Source organism: Sus scrofa, chromosome 9 (genome assembly GCF_054392235.1).
Source record: "Sus scrofa isolate SSC_HxYL_T2T_F1_AM1 chromosome 9, Sscrofa_HxYL_maternal_Yorkshire_Landrace_v2.0, whole genome shotgun sequence".
NCBI classification, from domain to species: domain Eukaryota; kingdom Metazoa; phylum Chordata; class Mammalia; order Artiodactyla; family Suidae; genus Sus; species Sus scrofa.
Window position 1 is genome coordinate 17,452,785 of NC_139391.1, and position 23,935 is coordinate 17,476,719.

At 40.3% G+C, this 23,935-nt stretch overlaps 2 protein-coding genes across 2 annotated transcripts in view; one reads left to right on the forward strand and one right to left on the reverse strand.

Moving 5' to 3' along the window:
• CCDC90B (coiled-coil domain containing 90B) overlaps positions 1-19,706 on the reverse strand; it is a 32,757-nt gene extending 13,051 nt beyond the window's left edge. The window contains exons 1-3 of the mRNA XM_084975502.1: positions 19,603-19,706; positions 19,213-19,424; positions 2,240-2,359 (exon numbers count right to left, since the gene is read on the reverse strand). Coding sequence (XP_084831628.1) covers positions 2,240-2,359; positions 19,213-19,312 — 220 coding nt within the window. The 5' untranslated portion in view covers positions 19,313-19,424; positions 19,603-19,706. The remainder of the gene's footprint in view (positions 1-2,239; positions 2,360-19,212; positions 19,425-19,602) is intronic.
• The window catches only part of ANKRD42 (ankyrin repeat domain 42), a 151,127-nt gene that overhangs the window by 93,935 nt on the left and 33,257 nt on the right, over positions 1-23,935 (forward strand). The window lies entirely within an intron of this gene.

Below are 23,935 nucleotides of genomic sequence, written 5' to 3' on the forward strand. Positions count from 1 at the left end.
AACTGCCACATAGTTGACTCTTGAAAAACATGGGTTTGAAATGAGTGGGTCCACTGAGATGCAGATTTTTCTCAATAGTAAACAGTATCATACCACATGATCTGTGGATGGTTGAACCGTGGATGTGGAATTGTGGACACAAAGGGCCACTATACAGATTTTTAAGTGTGCTGGGGGTCGGTGCCCCATCTCTCGTGTTGTTCAAGGGTCAATTGCAGTCTTTAAAAAAAAAGGTTACAATTAAAAATCAACAGATTATGCTAAACTACTCTCTAAAAGCACTTTCCAGTTTTAATTCCACTGATCCACTACCTCACTTCTTTTTTTTTTTTTTTTTTTTTGTCTTTTTGCTATTTCTTTGAGCCGCTCCCGTGGCATATGGAGGTTCCCAGGCGAGGGGTCCAATCGGAGCTGTAGCCACTGGCCTACGCCAGAGCCACAGCAACGCGGGATCCGAGCTGCATCTGCAACCTACACCACAGCTCAGGGCAACGCCGGATCGTTAACCCACTGAGCAAGGGCAGGGACCGAACCCACAACCTCGTGGTTCCTAGTCAGATTCATTAACCACTGCGCCACGACGGGAACTCCCCATTACCTCACTTCTATATCAAGATGGGCATTCTTAGTCTTTGAGTGTATAATTGGCATAAAAATGGTATTGCATTATTGCATTGTTATTTTAATTTATACTTAACATCTACATTTCCTTGGTCAAGCATCTTTTTTTTTTTGGCTGTGTCCCTGGCATGTGCAAGTTCCCTGGCCAGGGATCAAACCCATGACATAGCAATGACCCAAACCGCTGCAGTGACAACACAGGATCCTTAATTCACTGCACCTCAGGACAACTCCTCAAGCATCTTTACATATATTTATTGGTTATTTATATTTATTCTTCTGTGAGCTGTTTGTGCCCTTTGTCCATTTTTTCTATAAAATTGCACAACTTTTCTTAGTTCATATGAATTCTTTGTGTATTAAAGCAACAGGCTCATTGTCATATATGTTGCTAACATATTTTTAACATAACATTTAACATAACATTTTTAACCTCACAGAATGGATTATATCCTTCTGATACCGAGATTTAAGTATTTCTGTAGGTCACACCTGTTAGTCTTTATTTTCACTGCTTTTGAGTTTTATGTCTTGCATTCTTACTCTAAAAGTCTCAAACTATTTATACATTGTATTTTTTATAGTTTTTCCTTTCCTTTTTTTTACATTTAGCTTTTAATCAACCTGGAATTTATTTTTCAGTAAGAGGATCTATGTCTTTTTTTTTTTTCAAATGGCCAGTAATTTATCACAGCTCACTTCTAAATAGTCCTTCCTTTCCCTACTTTGCCTTTATTACTTTCTAAGACATATATTACTTTCTAAGGTACATAAGGCATTCTATTCCATTAAATCATTCTATTCCAACACTTCTATTCCCACAGTATCACATAATTTAAATAACTGTTACACTATCTGGTAGTTTTTTTTTTTTCCAGCTACACCCCAGGTATATGGAAGTTGCCAGGCCAGGGACTGGATCCGAGCTGCTGCTGTGAAACATACCACAGCTGTAGCAACACCAGATCCTTAACCCATGGGAATTGAACCTGTGGTGCCTCAAAGACAATGCCGGATACTTAATTTGCTGTGCTACAGTGGGGACTTCAGTATCTGGTAACTTTTTTGTGCTTGCTCTTTGGTTTTCTTTTCTAAAACATTGTTCTTTTTAGTATCAGCCTAGTTTTTTTTACATAATTGGAATCATTCTGCACATGTATATTTCTATAAAGCTTTTTCAACTTACATTTCTTAAGCATTTCTGTTATCAGTAAATATTCTTCAAGCTATACCATTTTAATGACTAAATTATTCCATTGTATGGATGGCATTTATTTATTTATATTTTAGGGCCGCACCCACGGCATATGGAGGTTCCCAGGCTAGGGGTCAAATCACAGCTGTAGCTACCGGCCTATGCCAGAGCCATAGCAACACTGGATCCAAGCCGTGTCTGCAACCTACACCACGGCTCATGACAACGCCAGGTCCTTAACCCACTGTGCTAGGCCAGGGAATGAACCCGCATCCTCTTGGATCCTAGTCGGGCTTGTTAACTGCTGAGCCATGAAGGGAATTCCTGGATGGCTTATATTTAACTAATGACTCTTAACTGTTCATAATAGGTAAGTTGTTATGAGTGCTATTAAAATTTTCAAGAGGGACCCATATGACTCACCATGAGTTTCCAAGTTCTGAACCAATGCATGGGTATCAAAAGTTAATTTCCTTTGTTCTAAAGGAGTTATGTCCACTCGCCTCATATCATATCCTTCCTTGGTTGCAGTGGTTAAGAAGTCTGAAAAGATAATTTTTTGTTGTTATGAACTATGAGAAGCATCACACTTTAGTTTCTAAAGCATTTCCCCCTCTTTACAATACACTTCCAGCTCTTCTCTCTAGGAATTCTATTATTTCAAACAAGATAAATTACTCCTTTGAGCCCCCTGATTCTTTTTTTTCCTGGATGTTTAGGGCCACACCCAAAGCATATGGAGGTTCCCAGGCGAGGGGTCGAATTGGAGTTGCAGCCGCTGGTCTACACTACAGCAACGCCAGATCCTTAACCCATTCGAGGCCAGGAATCGAACCTGCATCCTCATGGACACTAGGGAGATTTGTTTCTGCTGAGCCATGATGGGAACTCCCTCTGATTCTTTTATTTGAAAGATCTCTAATATTCTGTAATAGCAAACATTCAATGTTTCCTTTTAGCATTTCAAAATTTTAAGAGTCAGTGTTAACACTGTAACATATATCAGAAGTTTTGGATATCAGTGCCACAATCTTTAATTACTGGAGAGTAGAAACCGCCCAACTCTCCTGAGTGCTCAGAGGTCTTTTACTGAGTTATGATAATTTTTGTACATATATTCCTGTCTAAAGTAGCTTTCTGTTCACCCACTCTTATATAAATCTACAGTTTATTTCCTACATAGTTCTTGGTTCTAATTGGAAATTATGTTTACTATTTGGCTCTTTGAACCAGAATCTAAGTTCCATGAGGCCTGGACTGTGGTTTCCCTTACTGTAATTTTCAGTACCTAAAACAGTGCTTGGCAAATAATTGGGTCACAATATTTTATTGTTGAATCAATCAATGAATTGGATTTTAAATCCTGGATTACTTAGTAGTGTGAACACAAAAGAGCTAGGAAGTTTTTCTCATTTTTGACATAAATGTCTTATTTCAATAAATTCTCATGATGGGGTCACTTTGCTATATGGCAGATATTGGCACAACATTGTAAATCAGCTATACTTTAAGGAAAAAAAGAAAAAAAAAGATTCAAAGAGATGCTAAAAAAAAAAATCCCCAATTTTTAAACTAGACACAGGATGGTCCTTTTCTATTGGTGAAGAATTGTATTTAAGAAGTATTTTTGGGGGGGAGAACTTTGCCCACATAATAACTTTATTACTATTATCACGCATTAAGTAAAATAACTGCTAATAACTACAAACATAAGATGCTATACCTCCAAGGCAAGGTGGTATTAGCCACCTTTTTTAGATACCAAGCCTAGGAAAGGTAAAGCCTGAGGTTTTGCCTAAGGTCACAAAATCTCTGGTGGAATCAGGATTCAGATCCAGGTCTTCTGATGCCAAAGCCCATGCTGTCACCCCAGACTGTCTCTTTTTTATCCTAAGCAACCTAAGACATCTAAGTACTTAAAAGACCAACTTCAGGTGTTACTGCTGCAACCTCAAGTATTGCTTTTCTGCTAGTATAGTATAACACAAATGTGATCCCTTCCTAACTATTTTTCCAGCCAACATCTGAGTGCCACGTACTGTTAGGGATGATGAGCAAAACCAGACATAACAGATGCCTTTTTTTTTTTTTTTTTTTTTTAGGGCAGTACCTGCAGCATATGGAATTTCCAGGCTAGGGTTCAAATCAGAGCTGCAGCTACTGGCCTACACCATAGCCACAGCAATGTGGGATCTGAGCCACATCTGTGACCTATACCATAGCATATGGCAACACTGGATCCTTAACCCACTGAGCCAGGGATCAAACCCGCATCCTCATGGATACTAGTTGGGTTTGTAACCCACTGAGCCACAACTGGAACTCCCAGATGTCTTCACTGACATTACAGACTAGTAGGCAGTAAATAGATGTTTTAAATCTAAACATAAACTCTAAATTCAGACGATGAAAAAGTAATGTCGGAGTTCCCGTCGTGGCGCAGTGGTTAACGAATCCGACTAGGAACCATGAGGTTGCGGGTTCGATCCCTGCCCTTGCTCAGTGGGTTAACGATCCGGCGTTGCCGTGAGCTGTGGTGTAGGTTGCAGACGCGGCTCGGATCCCGAGTTGCTGTGGCTCTGGTGTAGGCTGGTGGCTACAGCTCCGATTCAACCCGCAGCCTGGGAACCTCCATATGCCGTGGGAGCGGCCCAAGAAATAGCAACAACAACAACAACAACAACAACAACAACAAAAAAGACAACAACAACAAAAAAAAGAAAAAGTAATGTCCAGTCCTTTAGATGAATTCTGGTTAACAAGATTTAAGAGGAAGCAGATGTAAAGGTGGATCAATTTTGAACACACACTCATTAGCACAGTGATTAGCAATCGTTTTGGCTTTGAGTGCCATCTAGAAGAGTTAAGCAGTGTGCTTCTGTGTGTTACTATTAGACCTAAGGAAGGAGAGAAAGGAAAAATTAGAGGAAAAGGGGGCAGACTTCAATGGTAGGTTCAATAACAATTGCATTAGGAATAATGACTGGTACTCTTAATTCCCTGACTAGAGGTTTTGTCTTTTATTTGGGGTTTAGTGGAAAAAAATCACTAGTAATATTCTATGTTACTATTTTCACACCGATTATTCATCTTAAAATTCTCATGTTATGGATGAGGAAAACCGAGGCTCAGAGGAGCTAAGTAATTTGTCTGACATCTTATGGTCTCAGAGTAAGGCAGATTAGTATACAGTTCCTCTGACTTAAAGTCAACAAACTATGAATATCTTGTGCGAAGAGAAGCTTCCGACTTGTTGACTGGAGAAAAAAAAAAAAAAAAGCAGAACCTAAAAATTGAGAATTATGTTTTATTTATTTGGCATATTTTCTAAAAATTTACACTCAGAAGACAGCCTCTCAGATCTCTGAGACTGCTCTGAAGAGTAAGCGAAGACTGAAGATATATATGAGTTTTGCAACAAAAACCAGGTAAAACATCAGGTAATAGATTACTATTAAAGAAAACAAGCTCAAGTTAATGAATTTAGTACTTTCATTTCTCCCTCCCCCCCTTTTTTTTAAGTGATTTTCTATGTATGGGAACATAAAAGGTCCTGGGCTCATCAAAATCATTCCTTTGATGTGTACTTGAACTATCTAGGGCCATAACCTCCATCCTGAATCCCCTCAGGGCACAGAGATGGGGCAGCTGCAGTGGCTGAAGGCTGCAACAGCCTTTCTTTACTGATATGGCAGGCAACACTTTTCATCCACAATGCCTCCCCCTTGGTCATAAATTCAACCAAAATTCAGGGTGCATTTCATGACCAATTTTGTCCCATGGTGCTAGGAAGGCTCATTCCTAGATGAGGCAAAAATTCTGTTGATATGCCATTTAATGTGTTACCTTCTGGATTAGACCCTGTTGATAATCTAAAATTCTCTGGATTGCCTATTAGTTACTAGTTTATTATGATCCAAGAAATGTTTTCCCTTACTGCTTCTTCCCATATTTAGAGCTATACTATTATAATTACTCCATGTAGGATATGTAGAGATGATCAATCAGTTAGTAACATTAATGAAGTCATAGTATAGCAGAGAGCGACACAAAGCATAAATAAAAAACAAAGAACTAATTAAAACAACGATTAGTATAATTAGTTGTAATCTGGTTGCAATAAACCATCATATCCACAGGGGAACCAGCTGGAGAAGCCAAATTCTGGAAGTTCAGGAGAGAGAAGTGACAGATGTTTCATCTTTGTTTACAAAGGTATATACTTTATCAACTCGCAGGTTATAGCATAAGAGGAAAGGTTTTTCTGGAAAACAAAGACTAAAAGCCAATATATTTCAGAAAAAGGCATAAAATTATAAATCATGTTTATCAGTTAATGGAGCCTCATATAATTCCTGAAAATCTGAATGAAGTCATCAGTTTTCCCACTAGGGTTTTCTAATTTCTTATTCAGTTCAGTGGTATGATCTAAAAATTATCAGAAACTTGTATTTGTCAAAGAGTCCTTTTTATGAGTTTTCTTTAAGATCTTCAATGTACAAAAAGCATGAGAGTAAAACAATGATTGTCCACAAATAGCAAGACTTAAGATCAGGCGTGGTTAAAGATGTGATTATATGACAAGAAACTCTGACATATAACATATGACATCTGTGACACATAACATTTCAAGATAATAATGAATTATAAATGATAACACTACACCAGGGAATACCAGACTTTTAGGAATTCCAGATAAAATTTCGAATATCTATATTAATGACAGGGCTGTCTATACAATATAACCTAAGGTTCATCTCCAAACACATGACAATGCCTGTCAAGTAATTTAACATACCAAATAAGCCTATTAGTTTAAAACTCCTCTCTGAGATGTCTCAGTGTTCTTTCAAAGCATCCCAGAGTTAGCGGGAGATCAAAAGAACTTTAGTGAGAATTTGATATTTGGGCAGTTTGTCAAAAATATCAAAAAAGGGAGTTCCCGTCATGGCTCAGTGGTTAACGAATCCCACTGGGAACCATGAGGTTGCAGGTTTGATCCCTGGCCCCGCTCAGTGGGTTAAGGATCCGGTGTTGCTGCGGCTGTGGTGTAGGCCGGTGGCTATAGCTCTGATTAGACCCCTAGCCTGGAAACCTCCATATGCTGTGGGAGCGGCCCTAGAAAAGGCAAAAAGACAAAAAACAAAACAAAACAAAAAATCAAAAAACGTTTCAAAACATTTGGTCAAATAGGATCATAGGTCACTGTGAAACAATACTCATTCACTTAACCAAAATGACAAAAGATTTCAAAAAAAAGTACAGGCCAATTAAAGGCAAAGAAACACAGGCTGTACTCCAAGAAACTATGTTCCTTAACAGAGAGAGGAAACAAATCCAGTCTTGTACCAGCCTACTTTTAACAACAAAATTCGTTTACCTAATTAAATTTAATCTAATCTCAGCCTGACAATGTACAAAACTCCTTTTTCAGAGCTCCCTTTTTACAAACCTTCCACAACTTTTCATATGCATATTAATTCGTCTTATTTTCCATCCAAAAATAACCAGCTCTAGGACAAAATCGTACTTTCCCTTTAACAAAATGTATTTCAATTCCTCATACCTTCCTCTGTTGTAAATACCCATCCTACTTGTCCTGAATACTGAAATGTTTCCCTTATTATTTTTGTTAGCTTTAATTATATATCACAATTTTAACCCTTAAAAACCTTAATCTCTAGCAAAAACTGACAAGCAGCAAGTAATTATAAACTGACAGTCATACCAGCATTTCCTCCTTGGAATATCCCATAACCTTCAGAAACATGTAATTTCTTTCCCCAATGTGGTATAAGATGTGTCTAATAAACCCAAATATCTTTAGTTTCCCTCTCACAGAGAGATAAAAGCAGGAAAATTTACATCAGTTTTGCAACTAATTTTCCAATATTTCATCTTATTTGAAATGACCCAGATATTCAATAAATTTCCATCATGTAACTTAACAAAACTCAAGTTAACCAAAACCTGGAAAATATAATTATTCCTAAAGAGTTGACCTGAAAACTATTCTCTCATTTACCTTTGTAACTTATAAAAATATCACCACACCAAGGTTGTTTTTTTTTTTTTCCCTGACAAACTCTGTAATAGAAGTAACATGGACATATTGACCTTCAGTAAACTTACTTTTATAGTAAAAGATACATCTATACTGATTAAAGCAGCAAACTTTAGCTGGCTTTAATACTAGATGTTAATTTAATATTGAATAGTTCCTGTATCACATGACCTGAAATTCATTGTGGCCACTTTCTTTCATATTTAGAAATATTTAATTTGTAAGCATTTAAAGTCAGTTAACAGAGCTCTTTAATAAATTTAAATTTGATAACATTTCTCAGAGGTAAATATATTTCATATGTATAATGTGTACACATATATATAAACAGACAAACCAGAGATTTCATAGCTTCACTTTAAAAACATAGTTATGCCCACAACTAACATCATACTTAACAGTGAAAAGCTGAAAGCATTTCTTCTAAGATCAGGGTGAAGGATGTCCACTCTTGCCACTTTTATTCAACATACTTTTAGATGTCCTAGCCACAGTAATCCGAGAAGAAAAATAAAAGGAATCTGGAATTCCTGTCGTGGCTCAGTGGTTAATGCATCCGACTAGGAACCATGAGGTGGTGGGTTCAATCCCTGGCCTCGCTCAGTGAGTTAAGGATCTGGCGTTGCTGTGAGCTGTGGTGTAGGTTGTAGAGGCGGCTCGGATCCTGCATTGCTGTGGCTCTGATGTAGGCTGGTGGCTACAGCTCCAATTTGACCCATAGCCTGGGAACCTCCATATGCCGCAGGATCGGCCCAAGAAAATGGCAAAAAGGCAAGAAAAAAAGAAAAAATAATAATCTGAATTAGAAAAGAATAAGCAAAACTCACTGTTTGCAAATGACATAATGCTGTATGTGGAAAATCCTGAAAATGCTATCAGAAAACTTATTAGAGTTCATCGATGAATTTGGTAAAGTTGCTGAATACAAAATTAATATATAGAAATGTGTTGCATTACTATACACGAACAATGAAATATCAGAAAGAGAAAATTAAGGAAAAAATCCCATTTACAATAACATCAAAAAATAAAATGCCTAAGAATAAACCTACCTACCTATGGAGGCAAAAAACCTATCCTTGAAAACTGTAAGACACGGATAAAAGAAACTAAAGATGCTACAAACAGATGGAAAGATATACCATGTTCCTGGACTGGAAGAATCAATACTGTTAAAATGATCATTTTACCCAAGGCAATTTATAGATTCAATCGCTCAATCCCCATCAAATTACCAATACCATTTTTCACAGAACTACAACAGATTATTTTCAAATTTGTATGGAAACACAAAAGACCCTGAATAACCAAAACTGGACAGATACATATAAAAGAATGACATTAGAACATTCTCTGACACCATACAAAAATAAATGTAAAAGGAGATTAAAAAAAGTAAATGTAAGACTAGATACTATAAAACTCCTAGAGGAAAACACTGGCAGAACATTCTTTGACACAAATCATAGCATATTTTTTTTGGATCTGGCTTCTAGAGTAATGGAAATAAAAGGAAAAAATTTAAAAATGGGACCTAATTAAACTTAAGAACTTTTGCATTGCAAAGGAAACCATAAACAAAACCAAAAGACAACCTATGGAATACAAGAAAATTTTTGCAAACTCTGCAACGGACAAGGGATTAATTTCCATGATTTCCAAACAGCTATATAGCTAAATATCAAAAAAACCCCACATAATCAAATCAAAAATTGGGCAGACGATCTAAATAAATTCTAGACTGAGAGCTTGCTCTCTTTCAGTTAATTTACAGATGGTGCCTCACTTGCATTTTTTTATAGGAAGAAATTTGATGTCAGGCTCATCTTTTTGCTCTATACTTAGCATGGCTATTTAATTTTTTTTTCTGGATGTTTTTATTAGAATTATTTTGATCACTACTTTATTTTTTTATTTTTATTTTTTTTGCTTTTTAGGGCCGAACCCACAGCATATGGAAGTTCCCAGACTAGGGGTCCAATTGGAGCTGTAGCCACTGGCCTACACCACAGCCACAGCAACGCAGGATCCAAGCCATGTCTTTGACCTACACCACAGCTCACTGCAATGCCAGATCCTTAACCCACTGAGTGAGGCCAGGGATCGAACCGCAACCTCATGGTTCCTAGTTGGATTCATTTCATCTGAGCCACGATAGGAACTCCTGATCACTACTTTAAATAAAGTTTATAATTAGTGCCGTGGTTTAGTTTTCTTCGTGTTCCTCGTACTTGAGTGTTGAGCCTCTCGTGTCATTTTACATTTTCTCTCACATCTGAAAATATTTCAATCATTTCTTCAAATTTTTCTTGCCACTTTTGACTTTTACACAGGTATTAGGCCTGTGTAAATTAAAATGTCTCAGAACTCACTGGAACCTTTTTCCTACCTCCTCCTCCCCCACATTTTTACACTTTGGATAGTTTTTATTGTATTTCCAAAGTTTCTAATCTTTTCTTCTGCAAGACTAATTTGTTAGGAATTCTATCTAATGCAGTTTTCATCTAAAACATTTTACTCTTGATATCTAGAAACTCAAATTGATCATTTTCTTACTTCATCCATATCTTCTAAAATTTTAAAGATGTACATGTCTGCTAATTCTTACATCTGTCAGTTTTGCTTTGGTTTTAAATGACTGATTTTTTTTTTTCATTATGAGTTGTGTATTCCTGATTTGCTCATGCCTGGTGATTTTTGATTGGATGCTAAATAATATGATTATTACCTTGTTTGATGGTGGATATATTTATAATAAAGATTCTTTTTTTTTTTTTTTTTCCTGTCTTTTCTAGGGCCGCTTCCTGCGGCATATGGAGGTTCCCAGGCTAGGGGTCGAATTGGAGCTGTAGCCGCCACCGGCCTACACCAGAGCCACAGCAATGCGGGATCCGAGCTGCATCTGCGACCTACACCACAGCTCATGGCAATGCCGGGTCCTTAACCCACTGAGTGAGGCCAGGGATCGAACCCGCAACCCCATGGTTCCTAGACGGATTTGTTAACCCCACTGAGCCACGATGGGAACTCCCTCCCCCCGCTTTTTTTTTGCTTTTTAGTGCTGCAATTACGGCTTATGAAAGTTCACAGGCTAGGCTCAAAGCTACAGCTGCCAACCTATGCCACAGCCACAGCAACATGGGATCCGAGCCACATCTGCAACCTACACCACAACTCAGCAACGCCAGATCCTTTAACTCACTGAGTGAGGCTATGCATCCTCATGGATATTAGTTGGGCTCGTTACTGCTGAGCCACAATGGGTACTTCCTATAATAAATATTCTAGAGCTTCATTCTCAATGTATGGGTATTACTTAGAGTTCGATCTTTTTAGGTCTGGGTTTTAATATACATTATTCACAGGTAGGGTACTGCTCAGTGAAGCGTAATTTATCCCCCACCAGTGAGGTAAAACTCTTAAAAATATTCTACCCAGTGTCCCATGAATCTGAGTTTTTCCCATCTGCTGACAGAAACAGACATTATTCCTGGCCCTGTAGGAGTGCTGGATACCAGTCCCCATTCACATGTATGTATTTTGTATGTGTGTGTGTTGGTGGGGGGAGATAGTTCTTTCTCTAGCCTCAGGCAGTTGTCTTATATGTATGCACTGACAGGTATTCAGTTAAGTACTCTAAGTGGATCCTGTGCTCATCTCTGAAGTTCTCTCTCTATGCAGCATTCTCCTCTAGTGAGTCTGTTCTGTGAACTCTAGTCATTTTGGTGTCCACAGACTGTCAGCTCCATCTCTTCAACTCTAAGAATGTGCAGGGATGGTAACCATTTTATTTGGCTTAGAATGGAAGCATAGTCCAGGGCAAATCAGACTATATTTGTCACCCTATCACTAGGCTCTAGCTGAGCTCCCCTTCTCTGTACCACAGCCAGAAGCTCAAGATAATAAGCTAGGGTAATGAAAGTCTCCCTAGAAGGTAAATCTGGTGCCTGATATTCCATCTTAGCCAGAAGACAAAGACTAGATTAGATAACCTTCCTTATACATAGATATTTCTTCAGCACTCTCCACAGCAGCCAACTCTTAACAAGGATACTTATGGTTCATACCTTTAAAATTAAGCAATTAAAAAAAACCCACTTCTTGAGTTGTGAAATGGATGGATCTGGTAGGTTGGGGATTTTTGTAAAATCATGGGGTCTCAAATAAGATCCATTCTAAAGGGAAGAAACTGGAAATGGAGAAAATGAGGGAAATGTAAACCTGCTGCAAGAGAGCAGATGCAGGGTATAGGGATAATGGACAGAAGGACAGTTTGACTCAGTCTGTGAAGATCATGGCCTGCAACGCAATGGTATTTAAAGTTTATCCTGCAGGCTAGTGGCTGTCAACCCTATCTATATACCAGACTCCACCATGAAGATTTTGAAAAACATCTATATCAAAATACAGCTTTTAGAGTTAGTTGTGTAGTAGTTCTGAGGTACAGTCCAAGCCTCTAATGCTTTAAAATCTTAAAAGGTAGCCCCGATGCACAGATTTTTATGTCAAAGCATCTGGTATAGGTCAAAATTGCTATAAAAACAGTAATAATAATAAATATATTCACTGGAACGCACCCTCACACCACGCACAAAAATAAACTCAAAATGGCTTAAAGGCTTAAACATAAGATAAGACACCATCAAACTCCCAGGAGACAACACAGGCAAAACATTCTCTGACATCAACTGTACAAATCTTTTCTTAGGTCAGTCTCCCAAGGCAACAAAAGTAAAAGCAAAAATAAACCAATGGGGCCTAATCAAATCGACTCTCATACTAAGTGAAGTAAGTCATAGACAAATACCGTATGATATCACTTAAATCTGGAATCCAGCTCATGGCAATGCTGGATCCTTAACCCGAGCAAGGTCAGGGATCAACCCGCATCCTCATGGATACTAGTCAGGTTCAGATACTACTGGCTGCGGTGAAGGTGGACAGCTGCAGCTCCAATTTGACCTGTAGTCCGCAAACTTCCATATGCTGCAGGGGCAGCCCTAAAAAAATAACAACAACAACAACAACAACAAAAAAAAAAAAAAAAAAAGAAGGAAAGAAAACATAAAACTGAAGTAAATTGTACAGTTCATACATAGCTGCCGCTCTTCATTTACCTCCCTTACTGTCAAAATAGTTTGCTTTCTTTCCTCTGATTAGGAAACCTGCAGAGGCAGCTGGCTTGTGATATTCTGTGTAGGCATGTTATATGTAAATCATGTACAGAAGCTAGGAAATCACTTCTCATATGGCTCAAGTCAAAAATATTTGTCTCAGGTGAGATCAAGATGGATAGAAAAATGTGGATCTTACTTCCTACTCATACATCAAAAACACATCTACATGGGAAACAATTTCATAGAATACCTACTGAATGTTGGCAGATCTCATACAATCAGAACTGCAAGAAAGATCAACCATGAGGCTGGGCAAGATTAAAGAAAGAAAAAAAAAAAGGAATCAAGATGGGACCTGTACCCCTGGGAGAGAGCTGTGAAAGAACAAAGCATCCCTCACTCTGGGAATCCCTTTTACTGGCTGGGAGATCAGCAAGGGCAGAAAGGGAGGCATCTTCAGAGCCTCACAGGAGTGTGCAACAAGCTTGCGGCAGGTAGAACAAAGAGAGACCCGTACAGATGGTCCTGGCCACCATGTTGCATTTCCCCAGCCTGAGACATGCATTTGCTGCTGCACACAGGGACCAGGTGCTGAAACTTAAGCTTCAGTGGACAGACCTGGGAGAAGACTGGTTGTCTGAGTGGAGATGATGGAGTGTGGTCTGGGCCTTAAATGGGAGTGTGTGCTAGATTAAGCCCAGGTCTGCCGCAGATGACTCACTGTTAACTCCTCTGAAGAAGGAGGAGTGGGGCCCCCAGCAGCCTCGTTTTCAGCATGCTCACAGTGGTGCAGCTCCAACTCTGGGAGCATGCATGTGCCAATGGGTTGCCCATACCGGGAGGAGTTGAGCCAAGCCATGTATCTGAGTCTGTGCGACTCTGGCAGATTTATGCCACTGATGCCTGTAAGCTCAGAGCCTGTGGGGAATCCAAGTGGATTAGTGGTCCTCCTGTGGCTGGGGTAGGTCCAGCATTAGCAGCTGACAGCTTTGCAGATGCACATATGAAGAGGCAGAGCAGGGGTATGGGCTGACTGCTTACTTAGCTCCCGTGGCAGAACCAGTGCCTCTCTTTCAGCAGGTCTGTGCTGATAGCTTTATGATCATAGTACCTGAGAGAAATCTAGGCTCACTGCCTGCATTCCCAGGGCTGAAGTGGGGCCAAGGGCAGTGCCAACAACAGTGTACTTTGTGAGCCCTTAAAACAGGTCACAGGAGACACCATGGAGCACATTTCCTTGGAGAGCTCCGGTGGAGGAATAATCAATAGTCCTCTCCCAGGACAAGGGCTCCAGTCCTGCCTACCTCACACCACAGCTCAGAAATGGGTCTGAGGACTTCTACTAAAATAAATGAGGAGCAGACCTTGCCCCTGACAGGTCTGTGACAACCACAGAGCAAAGAGGTCCCGCTCAACATTCAGTGCAGTTTCTGGTCACTACACCACCAATCACATCCCCTATTAAGGGGATAATGGCCAGCATATACAAGGCAGGCTCCAAACTAAAAGAGCCCTGGCATCAAAAATACTAGACTCACTCAGGCTACACAGGGATACTCCCATATAAAAACAGCCCTTCAGGACAATAGATAACTCTTTCTCCTAAATTCATAGAGTGAGAGAAATGGAAGTAAAATGAAGAAGCAGAGGAACCACTCTCAATTAAGAGAACAAGAGAAATACCTTGAAAGAGTAAACAATGAAACAGACCTCTCCAGTCTACTAGACCCAACACTGAAAGAATTAAGAAAGGCTATTGATACACATGCAGATCACTGTAATAAGGAATTAAGAGTCTATAAAAGGAGCCAATCAAAATTAGTCAACTCATTTGCTGAGGTGAAAACCAAACTAAAGGCAATAAATAGCAAACTAAATAATGCAGAAGAATGAATAAATCATCTGGATGACAGAATAATGGAAATCACCCAATAAGAAACTGCACCACGAAGGGTGCAGCAGAAGCGAATCTGACTAGGAACCATAAGGTGGAGGGTTCGATCCGCGGCCTTTATATAGGTTCTATATTTATATAGAACCACAAAAGACCTAGAATTGCCAAGTCATCCCGATAAAAAAGAACAAAGCAGGAAGCACAGCTACCCCACACTTTAGACAATACTTCAAAGCTACAGTAATCAAAACACCAAGGTAGTGGCACAAAAACAGACCAAGGGATCAGAGAGCCAGAAATAAACCCACACACCTACAATCAATTAATCTTCCACAGTGGAGGCAAGAATATACAATGGGGAAAAGACAGTCTCTTCAGCAAATGGTTTTCGGAAAGCTAGACAGCTTCACATAAATCAATGAAGTTAGAACACTTTTTCACATCAGTGCACGAAAATAAACTCAAAATGGCTTAAACACTTAAACATAAGATATGACACCATAAAACACTTAGAAGAGAACATAGGCAAAACATTTTCTGACATAAATCATACCAAATTTTTTAGCCTCCCAAGACAATAGAAATAAAAGCAAAAATAAACACATGGAACCTAACTGAATTTATAAGCTTTTGCACAGCAAAGGAAACCATAAACAAAGTGAAAAGAAAACCTACAGAATAAGAGAAAACATTTGCAAACAATGCGACCAACAAGGGCTTAATTTGCAAAATATACAAATAGCTCATATAACTCAATAACAAAAAAACCCCCAAACAACCCAATCAAAAAATGGGCAGAAGATCTAAACAGACATTTCTCCAACGATACAGATGGCGAGTGGGCACATGAAAAGATACTCAACATTACTAGAGAATGCAAATCAAAACTACAACGAAGTAACACTTTACCCTGGTCAGAAGGGCCATCTTCAAAAAGTCTACAAATAATAAATGCTGGAGAGGGTGTGGAAAAAAGGGAACCTCCTTCACTGTTGGTGGGAATGTAAATTGGTGCTGTCACTATGGAAAACACTATGGAGGTTCCTTAAGAAACTAAAAACAGAGTTACCATAAAATCCAGCAATCCCACTCCTGGGCACATATCTGGAGAAAACTGTAATTTGAAAAAAATACATGCACCCTAATGTCCACTGCAGCACAATTTATAATAGCCAAGATGGAAGCAACTTAAACATCCATCAACAGAGGAATGGATAAAATGTGGTATATACACAATGGACTATATTACTCAGCCATTTAAAAAAAATGAAATAATGCCATTTGCAGCAACATGGATGGACCTAGAGATTATCATACCAAGTGAAGCAAGCCAGACAAAATCTCATATGGTATTACTTACATATGGAATCTAATAAATTATACAAATGAACTTATTTACAAAACAGAAACAAATTCACAGACTTTGAAAACATATGGTTACCAAAGGGGAAAGGTTGGGGGGAGGAATAAATTAGCAGTTTGGGATTAGCAGATACAAACTACTATATATAAAATAGATAAACAACCAGGTCCTACTGTATAGTTAAAGCAACTATATTTAATATCTTGTAATAAGGTATAATGGAAAAGAATATGAAAAATACAGATATACATATATATCTGAATAACTCTGCTCTATACCAGAATCACGATATTGTAAATCAACTATACCTCAGTTCAAAAAAGCACAAATATTTACTGCTAAATTTAGACCTGCAACCTCAGTGACATGACTCATTATTAATACATATATTTCCACATGCTGGTCCATTGATATGTGCTTTGCTAGTTGCATCAGAATTACTAGGATTCTTTTTTTAAAAGCAAAAACTTAATTGGAGAAGGGCAGATTAAGAATGCATTCCCTGATGGCCTAGTGGTTAAGGATCCAGTGTTGCCACTGCTGTAGTGAGGGTTCAATCGCTGGCCTGGGAACTTGCACATGCCGTGGATGTGGCAAAAAAAAAAAAAAGAAAAAAAAAAAAGAATGCATTTGTCCACAGGCACTTCTATAGGTGTTTAAATCTGATTTATGTGAGTGAAAATATTGGGATAATTAAGGAAATCCTCTGTAGTGAAGGATCCTCGGAAACTCTCAGGTAAAGAGAGCTTGCAAGGGATGGGTAACACAAGTTTTGAGAGCTATTTATAAAAAATTTAAGGACTGTTCTGTTTTCCTTTATTAAAGATTTAAGGGTTTTTTTCATTTTGCAAAAAAAAAAAAGCTACAAAAGCTTTATAGTCACAACTTTGTTCATTTTTTAAAAACTTCTGAAATAATTAGGTATAGCCATGTTATGTGGTTATGTTTTGCCATAATTTGAAAATGTGATGTGTGGTAAATCTACTGTTTGAAATTCATAATGATCTCAGATATGCTTGGAGTTTTTGGTAACTTTTAAAATAGTTATTTTTTTTCCTTTTAGTCACAAAGTCAACCATGGATTTTTACGGTTTTTTTTTTTTGGAATGCTAATTTTCCTACAAAATGTCTGAGGTTGACCAGTTTAAGAAAACTTAAAACTTGTAAACTCTGTACTTTCATAAAATTTAAACTTGAAAACTTAAAAAAAAAGAGAGAATTACCAGGATTAATCTATTAAATAATAAACTAACACAGAGATTCCTGGGCTCCACCTCTAGAGACTGACTCAGTGATTCTGGAGGAGAGAATAAAAATTTGTTTTTTTAAGATACCCTCTAGTGTTTCTGATATTCTGCCAAGTTTGGGAAGTAGTAGTGTACTAGGAATCCATCCTACTGGTCATAAACTTAGACAAATAAAATCACCTTCCTGTACCTTCTTTTATCTTTAAAAACAGAAGTGCACTAGATGATAAGTAAGATCCTTCCTTGGGTATGAGGTCAAGGTTTCCTAACTCCTTGATTACTGATATTACTAGGGAAGCTTAAACTACCTGTACACAGTAAACAATCAATAAACATTTGTTAGTAATGAAGGACACAAATTATATTAGTTGTAAGGAGCCACTTAGAATTTCTCCAAAAACACTCAATTGGGTTAAGGGAACAAATAACGTTAAGACATTGTTTACTTATGGTGATGCATTTTCCAGTATGGTAAGTACTTCAAAATTCATTCTCCATAAAATTTAATATTGTGTTTTCATGTGATTATATAAACAAAGCATAGCTCCAAATGTTTTCAAAGGATTGAAACTGGACTGATTTCACAGGGTTCAAAAAACGCTCTGTCCTTACACTAAGTAACTATGTAACCAAATATCTTGTGGAGGACCCTGGGAGGTAAACAGCATCTTACAGATGGGGGGTCAACAAAAGCAGACTTGCTGTGTGACTAAATCAAAACAGAGCAAGAGCACAAGCAGTGATACCGGCGGCTCAGCTCACCCAGCAGGAAAATTTTAAGTGGAATAGACAATGCTGAGGTTAGTAAATGCCTACTCGGCACACCACCTCAGAGTCTAAAAATTAGGGGAGGAATTCCCCTTGCGTCTCAGTGGTAACCACCCCGGTAACCAGACTAGGATCTTCCATCTCTGGCCTCCCTCAGTGGGTTAAAGATCTGGCAGTTGCCGTGACCTGCCTGTGTTGCAGACACTGCTCGGATTTGGTGTGTTGCTGTGATTGTGGCGTAGGCCCGCAGCTGCAGCCCAATTTGACCCCTAGCCTGGGATCTTCCATATGTCAAGGGTGCGAGTCTAAAAAAATCAAAACCACAAACAAAAATTAGGGGAAAAATATTCCGTAAACATCTCTCAGTAAGGCAGCTTTCCAGGAACACACTGCTAACAGGTGTGCGGGCCAGTCAACACACCTGTAGATTTGGGCAGTCCCGTTTTCTTTTCTTTCCTTTTCTTTTTTTTGGAAAAGGCTACCAGGTGATTGCAGAGTACTGAAAACTATAGAGGACCTGAAATGTACGCTGTAGTTTACCAAAAGTCTGGGCCCCAAGATACCACCTAAGTACCACAGTCTAAGTTTTAACTGGCCGCAAAGGCTATCTGCGAACCCAGATTACCTTATGGTTACTCCAGAGGGCTGCATCGTCAGCCACATTTGATAATTAAAAGGTTCGGAAAGACGCCTGGCGGGGCTCTAATGGTGGAGCCTGGCTTTCAGAGGCGCGCTTTAAGAGGAGGAAGGTCCTGCCCAAACCCCCGGAGGCGAGGCCCTGCAGTAGGGTCGCCCGGCCCTGCAGTAGGGTCGCCCGGACCCGCAGGGGCCTGGGAGGAGGGCGTGGCACCCTCGCCTCCCGTTCCCCGGGAGCAGACAGAAACCCCGGGTATCGTCTCCCTACGGAGCACGGAGGCATCCGAGATACGGTGTCTTTCCTCACCTCTCCGTAGGGCTGACGGGAAACGCCTGCGGGGAGCTGAATCCCAGCGGCGCCCGCTGCCTTCAGAACGCAGGAGCAGCCAAACCCTGCGACTCCACATGTCCTCAGTCTTCCGGTAGGCGGGAAGGGGTAAAGGCTGTCAGAAGCGCGCTCGGGTTTTCGGGCAAGGTAGTTCTGGTGCCGCGAGGATGCTGGGAAATGTAGTTCCCGGCCTGTAACACACGCATACGCCGACGAAGGTTCCTAGCGCACCCCCGCAAAGCCGGGCCTCTTCACAGGCTGACCCACGATTCATTAGCATGGCTCAGAGCGGCTCCGCTTTTCCCACCGTCCCTCCCCAGCCCGAGAACGCCGTTACCACCCTAAGAAAGCGGAATCTTGTTTGAGGACCTGCCGGCGCCCATATCCTGGCAATGAAGTGTACAACTCCACAGCCAACTCCCACCGGAGAGCCTACGGCCATTCCGAGCTTGGCTCGACCGGAGACGGAAGTCTAAGGAGAACGGCACTCTGGGACCTGCAGTCCTCGGCCGCTGAGCAAAGGAGAGGGGGCGGTATCGCAGAGGTCTTCTGGGAAGTGTAGTCCAGCCAACGCGTCATTCCTGCCCTTTCGCCCTCTCGTGGACAGGAAGACGAAATTTCTTTGTTTTAGTTGCTCTCTTCAGGAAAATTGAATTCCTCTGTTTCTAGGGTGGAGCTGATTTTCACCATTTATCACTGTCAGACCTCAGTTACTCCAGACTTTGCCCCACATGGTAAAATGCTGAAAATAACACACAGGAGTTGTGAAGTTCAAATGTACCAGTATATTCTTTGTGAATTCTAAAGTGGTAAACAATCATTAGGTTTTAGTGGCTTAATTATTCTTGCAAGGATGTAAACAGTTACCACTGGATTACTCAGTCTACAAATTGGTTGTCATAGCTTTGTGAGCCTCAGCTGTATGACAAACACCATCCAAAGCAGTAGGCACATTAAAAGAACATTTGATTCCTGCCAGGGCTTTAACAAGAAGAGGAAATATAAATGGCTCTTTAAAAATTGAAGAAAGGAGTTCCATTCCTGGCTCAGCAGGTTAAGAACCTGACTGGTATACATGAGGATGCGGGTTCCACCCCTGACCTCGCTCAGTGGGTTAAGGATCCTTTGTTGCAGTGAGCTGCTAGCGGTATAGGTTGCAGAGGCAGCCCAGATCTGGTGTTGCTGTGGCTGCGGCATAGGCTGGAAGCTGCAGCACCAATTCGATCCCTAGCTTGGGAATCTTGATATGTCGTGGGTGGGGCCATAAAAGACAGGGAAAAAGACTCCCTCTCTAAAAGCAGCCTGGTTAATCCATACCTCAGAGGCTAATAAGGTAGCAGGAAGTGGGTCCTGATTTATTCACTGTGGAGGACTGCTTTTATTGCATTTTTACCCTTATGAGCCCCCAATCTAAACATATCTTACATTCCTCACCAATCACATGTATGAAACCATTACATATATCCCTATTTTCAATTAATTCAGGACATAACTACTATTCAGGAAGTGGCAAATCAGCAGTGACTATCCAACATCAAGGGGGTGAATTCCAGCTGAACGCAAAGATGCTTGTCAATTGGCAAATTGTTTCCAGCTTCATCTCCAATGGCAGCACAATTTCCTTAGGCATTCTGCAATGCCAGAGCCCTCCTGAGGATCCCAAATACTCTTTCCTCTGATGCCAGGAGGTCAGAGGTCCCGGGGTGGACATAGTTGCATGAGATGGCCAGATTTCCTCCAGCTCTGTGAATGTAACTCTGTTGACTCCAACGAGAATGGATACAGCCTGGGCCACTTATATCAGTCATTTCTTTTCTCTCGGAATAGCTAATATGAAGAAATCCCAGTTTTTTTTGGGGGGGGGGCTGCATCCACGTCTTGTGGAAGTTTGTGGGCCAGGCATCAAACTCAAACCACAGCAGTAACAACGCCAGATCCTTCACCCACTGAGCCGCTCCCCACCTCCTTTTTAAGATTGTTGAATGAGGCATTGAGAGAGACAGACAGGTGGGACTCCGTTTCCTTCCAGAGCGTCCTTGGGAGTTCCTGACACTAGAGGGCGTACCTGGACCTAACAGAAGATGTTGCCCTTTTTCCTGCAATGAATTTTCCAAGTTTGTGTAACCTTCAGTGAGAGGAGCCCATTCTCACCAAAGCTTCGTGTTATTTTATGTTAATATCACATTCTTCATGGCTTGAAAATGATCGCCACCCCCTGTCCTCCACAAATCTGGGGAGAAATTTTTTTTCTGATGGAACTAGGGGGCTGACAATGAAAACCCATCGTAAGTTTGCTAATTACACTGAATCAAAGGAAAGAATGATGAAAAGAAAGGGGGGGTGGGAGAACTGTGAAACTTTTTATATCTTGCAATGTTACATCATCTTTGGTAGTGTCTCTCATTGATTTTTTTCCCTTTATTCCTTCAACTAATCCTGATTGAGCAGTGCTTACTTAATAATGCCAGGCACAGTGTTAAGACATGAGAATCCAGACAGAGTCCTGCCTCCCCTATGCAGAGAATACCCAATCATGTCTCTGGGTCTGCCATAGGAAAACGTCCACTACCTTTCACAAAGAATTCCCCATCCACTTCAAAAAGGAACAGGGAGTTCCCTTGTGGCTCAGCAGTTAAAGAACCTGACTAGGATCCATAAGGATGTGGGTTTGGTCCCTGGCCTTGCTCAGTAGGTTAAGCATCCAGCATTGCTGTAAGTTGTGGTATAAGTCACAGATGTGGCTCAGATCCCAAGTTGCTGTGGCTGTGGCGTATGCTGGCAGCTGTAGCTCTGATTCGACCCCTAGCCTGAGAACTTCCATATGTTGCAGGTGTACCCTTAAAAAAAAAAAGTCTTCCCTCAAAAGGTTAAACACAGAATTACCGTATGACCCTGCAATCCCATTCCTAGATGTTTATCCAAAGAATGAAAACAGACTCTCAAGCAAGTACCTTGAGAGCAGAACTATTAATATTAGGCAAAATACAGAAAAAGCCCAAATGCATCTATTAAAGGATGAATGGATAAACAAGTGGTGATATATATGAAAGAGAACATTTCTTGTGGAAGACTCAGAGGTGACAAAGAGTATCCTCTACGGATTAATGGAATTTGTTTAGACTGGATAGGAGAAAATTGGAAATGGAGAAACAACAACACTGAAAACTCCTATGGACAGGAGGGGATGTTTGGAAGGCAGGAAAAGTAGCCTATGACGGGGGACTCCAGGCGGTGGGGGTTCCTGAAGATGGCACTTCATCTGGAGGTTGGCTTTTCCTGAAAGCACGAGGGACACATGAAACACTGCTCAGCTCTAAGCAGCTGCAGAAAGGCAAGCAGGATTGTGAACCTCTCTTAAGTTGGAGCACTTTATGGATATTTGCATTGGATAATTAGGAATAATGGCCACTAGAACCAGAGAAATATTGATTTCATGATTCTCTGAGCACTGAAGTCCTGAATGTGGTACCACTATAGAAACAGAGACTGAGCATTCTCAAAACTTCAAGAGTAGGACGTGGGCCCTGTGGGGCCTAGAAAAGGATTATGATGCAGAATCAGGATGACACACGAAGACCTGGACAGGAAGAGGGCAGAATGTTCTTTTCTTTCTTTTTTTTTTTTGTCTTTTGTCTTTTTAGAGCCACACCCATGGCATATGGAGGTTCCCAGGCTAGGAGTCTAATCGGAGCTGTAGCTGCTGACCTACACCACAGCCACAGCAACTCAGGATCCAAGCCTCATCTGGGACCTACACCACAGCTCATGGCAACGCCAGATCCTTAACCCACTGAGCAAGGCCAGGGATCAAACCCACGTCCTCATGGATACTAGTGAGGTTCATTAACCACTGAGCCATGATGGGAACTCCCATAATGTTTCTTTAAGACATACTTGATGGAGCATCAAAGGGTTTCACCATTCCTGAAGTTACCTTCCCATCCCACAGTGGTGGCTATAATTGATTTTATGTATACCGATGCTTAAATAATTTGCATAGTCATCTGTATATAGTTTATTCCATAGGTTCGGTTTGTTCATTCTCAACTTTTTTTTGCAGCCTTGGTAAGATTCCAAACTTTGAGTCATGAAGATAAGATTCTGATGTCCAGAATGGGCAGCTCAGTTATGCAGACTACAGGTGCAAAATGCAGAGTGAATATATACAGCTTTTTTCTGTATTCAAGACCTTGACCTAAACACTATTTATGTTGCCAATGAGGTCAAGTGGATGCCAAGATGTCAGTATGGCATCTGACAAGAAATCCAGCTCTTAAGTTGATGGACACATGCAAAAGGTCTAGTCCTTCTGGTTTAAATTATCCAGGCAATTCCTATAGGTCACTCCTAAATTTACAGCATAGCACAATAGAAATGTCTGAATTCATTTCCTTTTGGAAAGGTAGGCACCGGAAGGCATTCAAATCTGGATCTGAACTATGAAGCCCATGGCTCTGGGAAAATAAGCGGTTTCTTCCCAGAACGTCCCACCAAGGAGAAGAAAATCTTGGAACCCATCTTGCTTTTGCCTACAAATGATCAAACTGTCATTATCACATTTAAGGGGTAATTGTTCCAATTGTACCAGAAGGGGAGGCTCCAGCCCTCGTTGTTCTGCTGACACAAATAGAACGTCTGTGAAGATGGAATAGTGCTTCCAGAACAGCTTGCTTTGAGCTTGTTCTTTTTATAGTGAATCCAG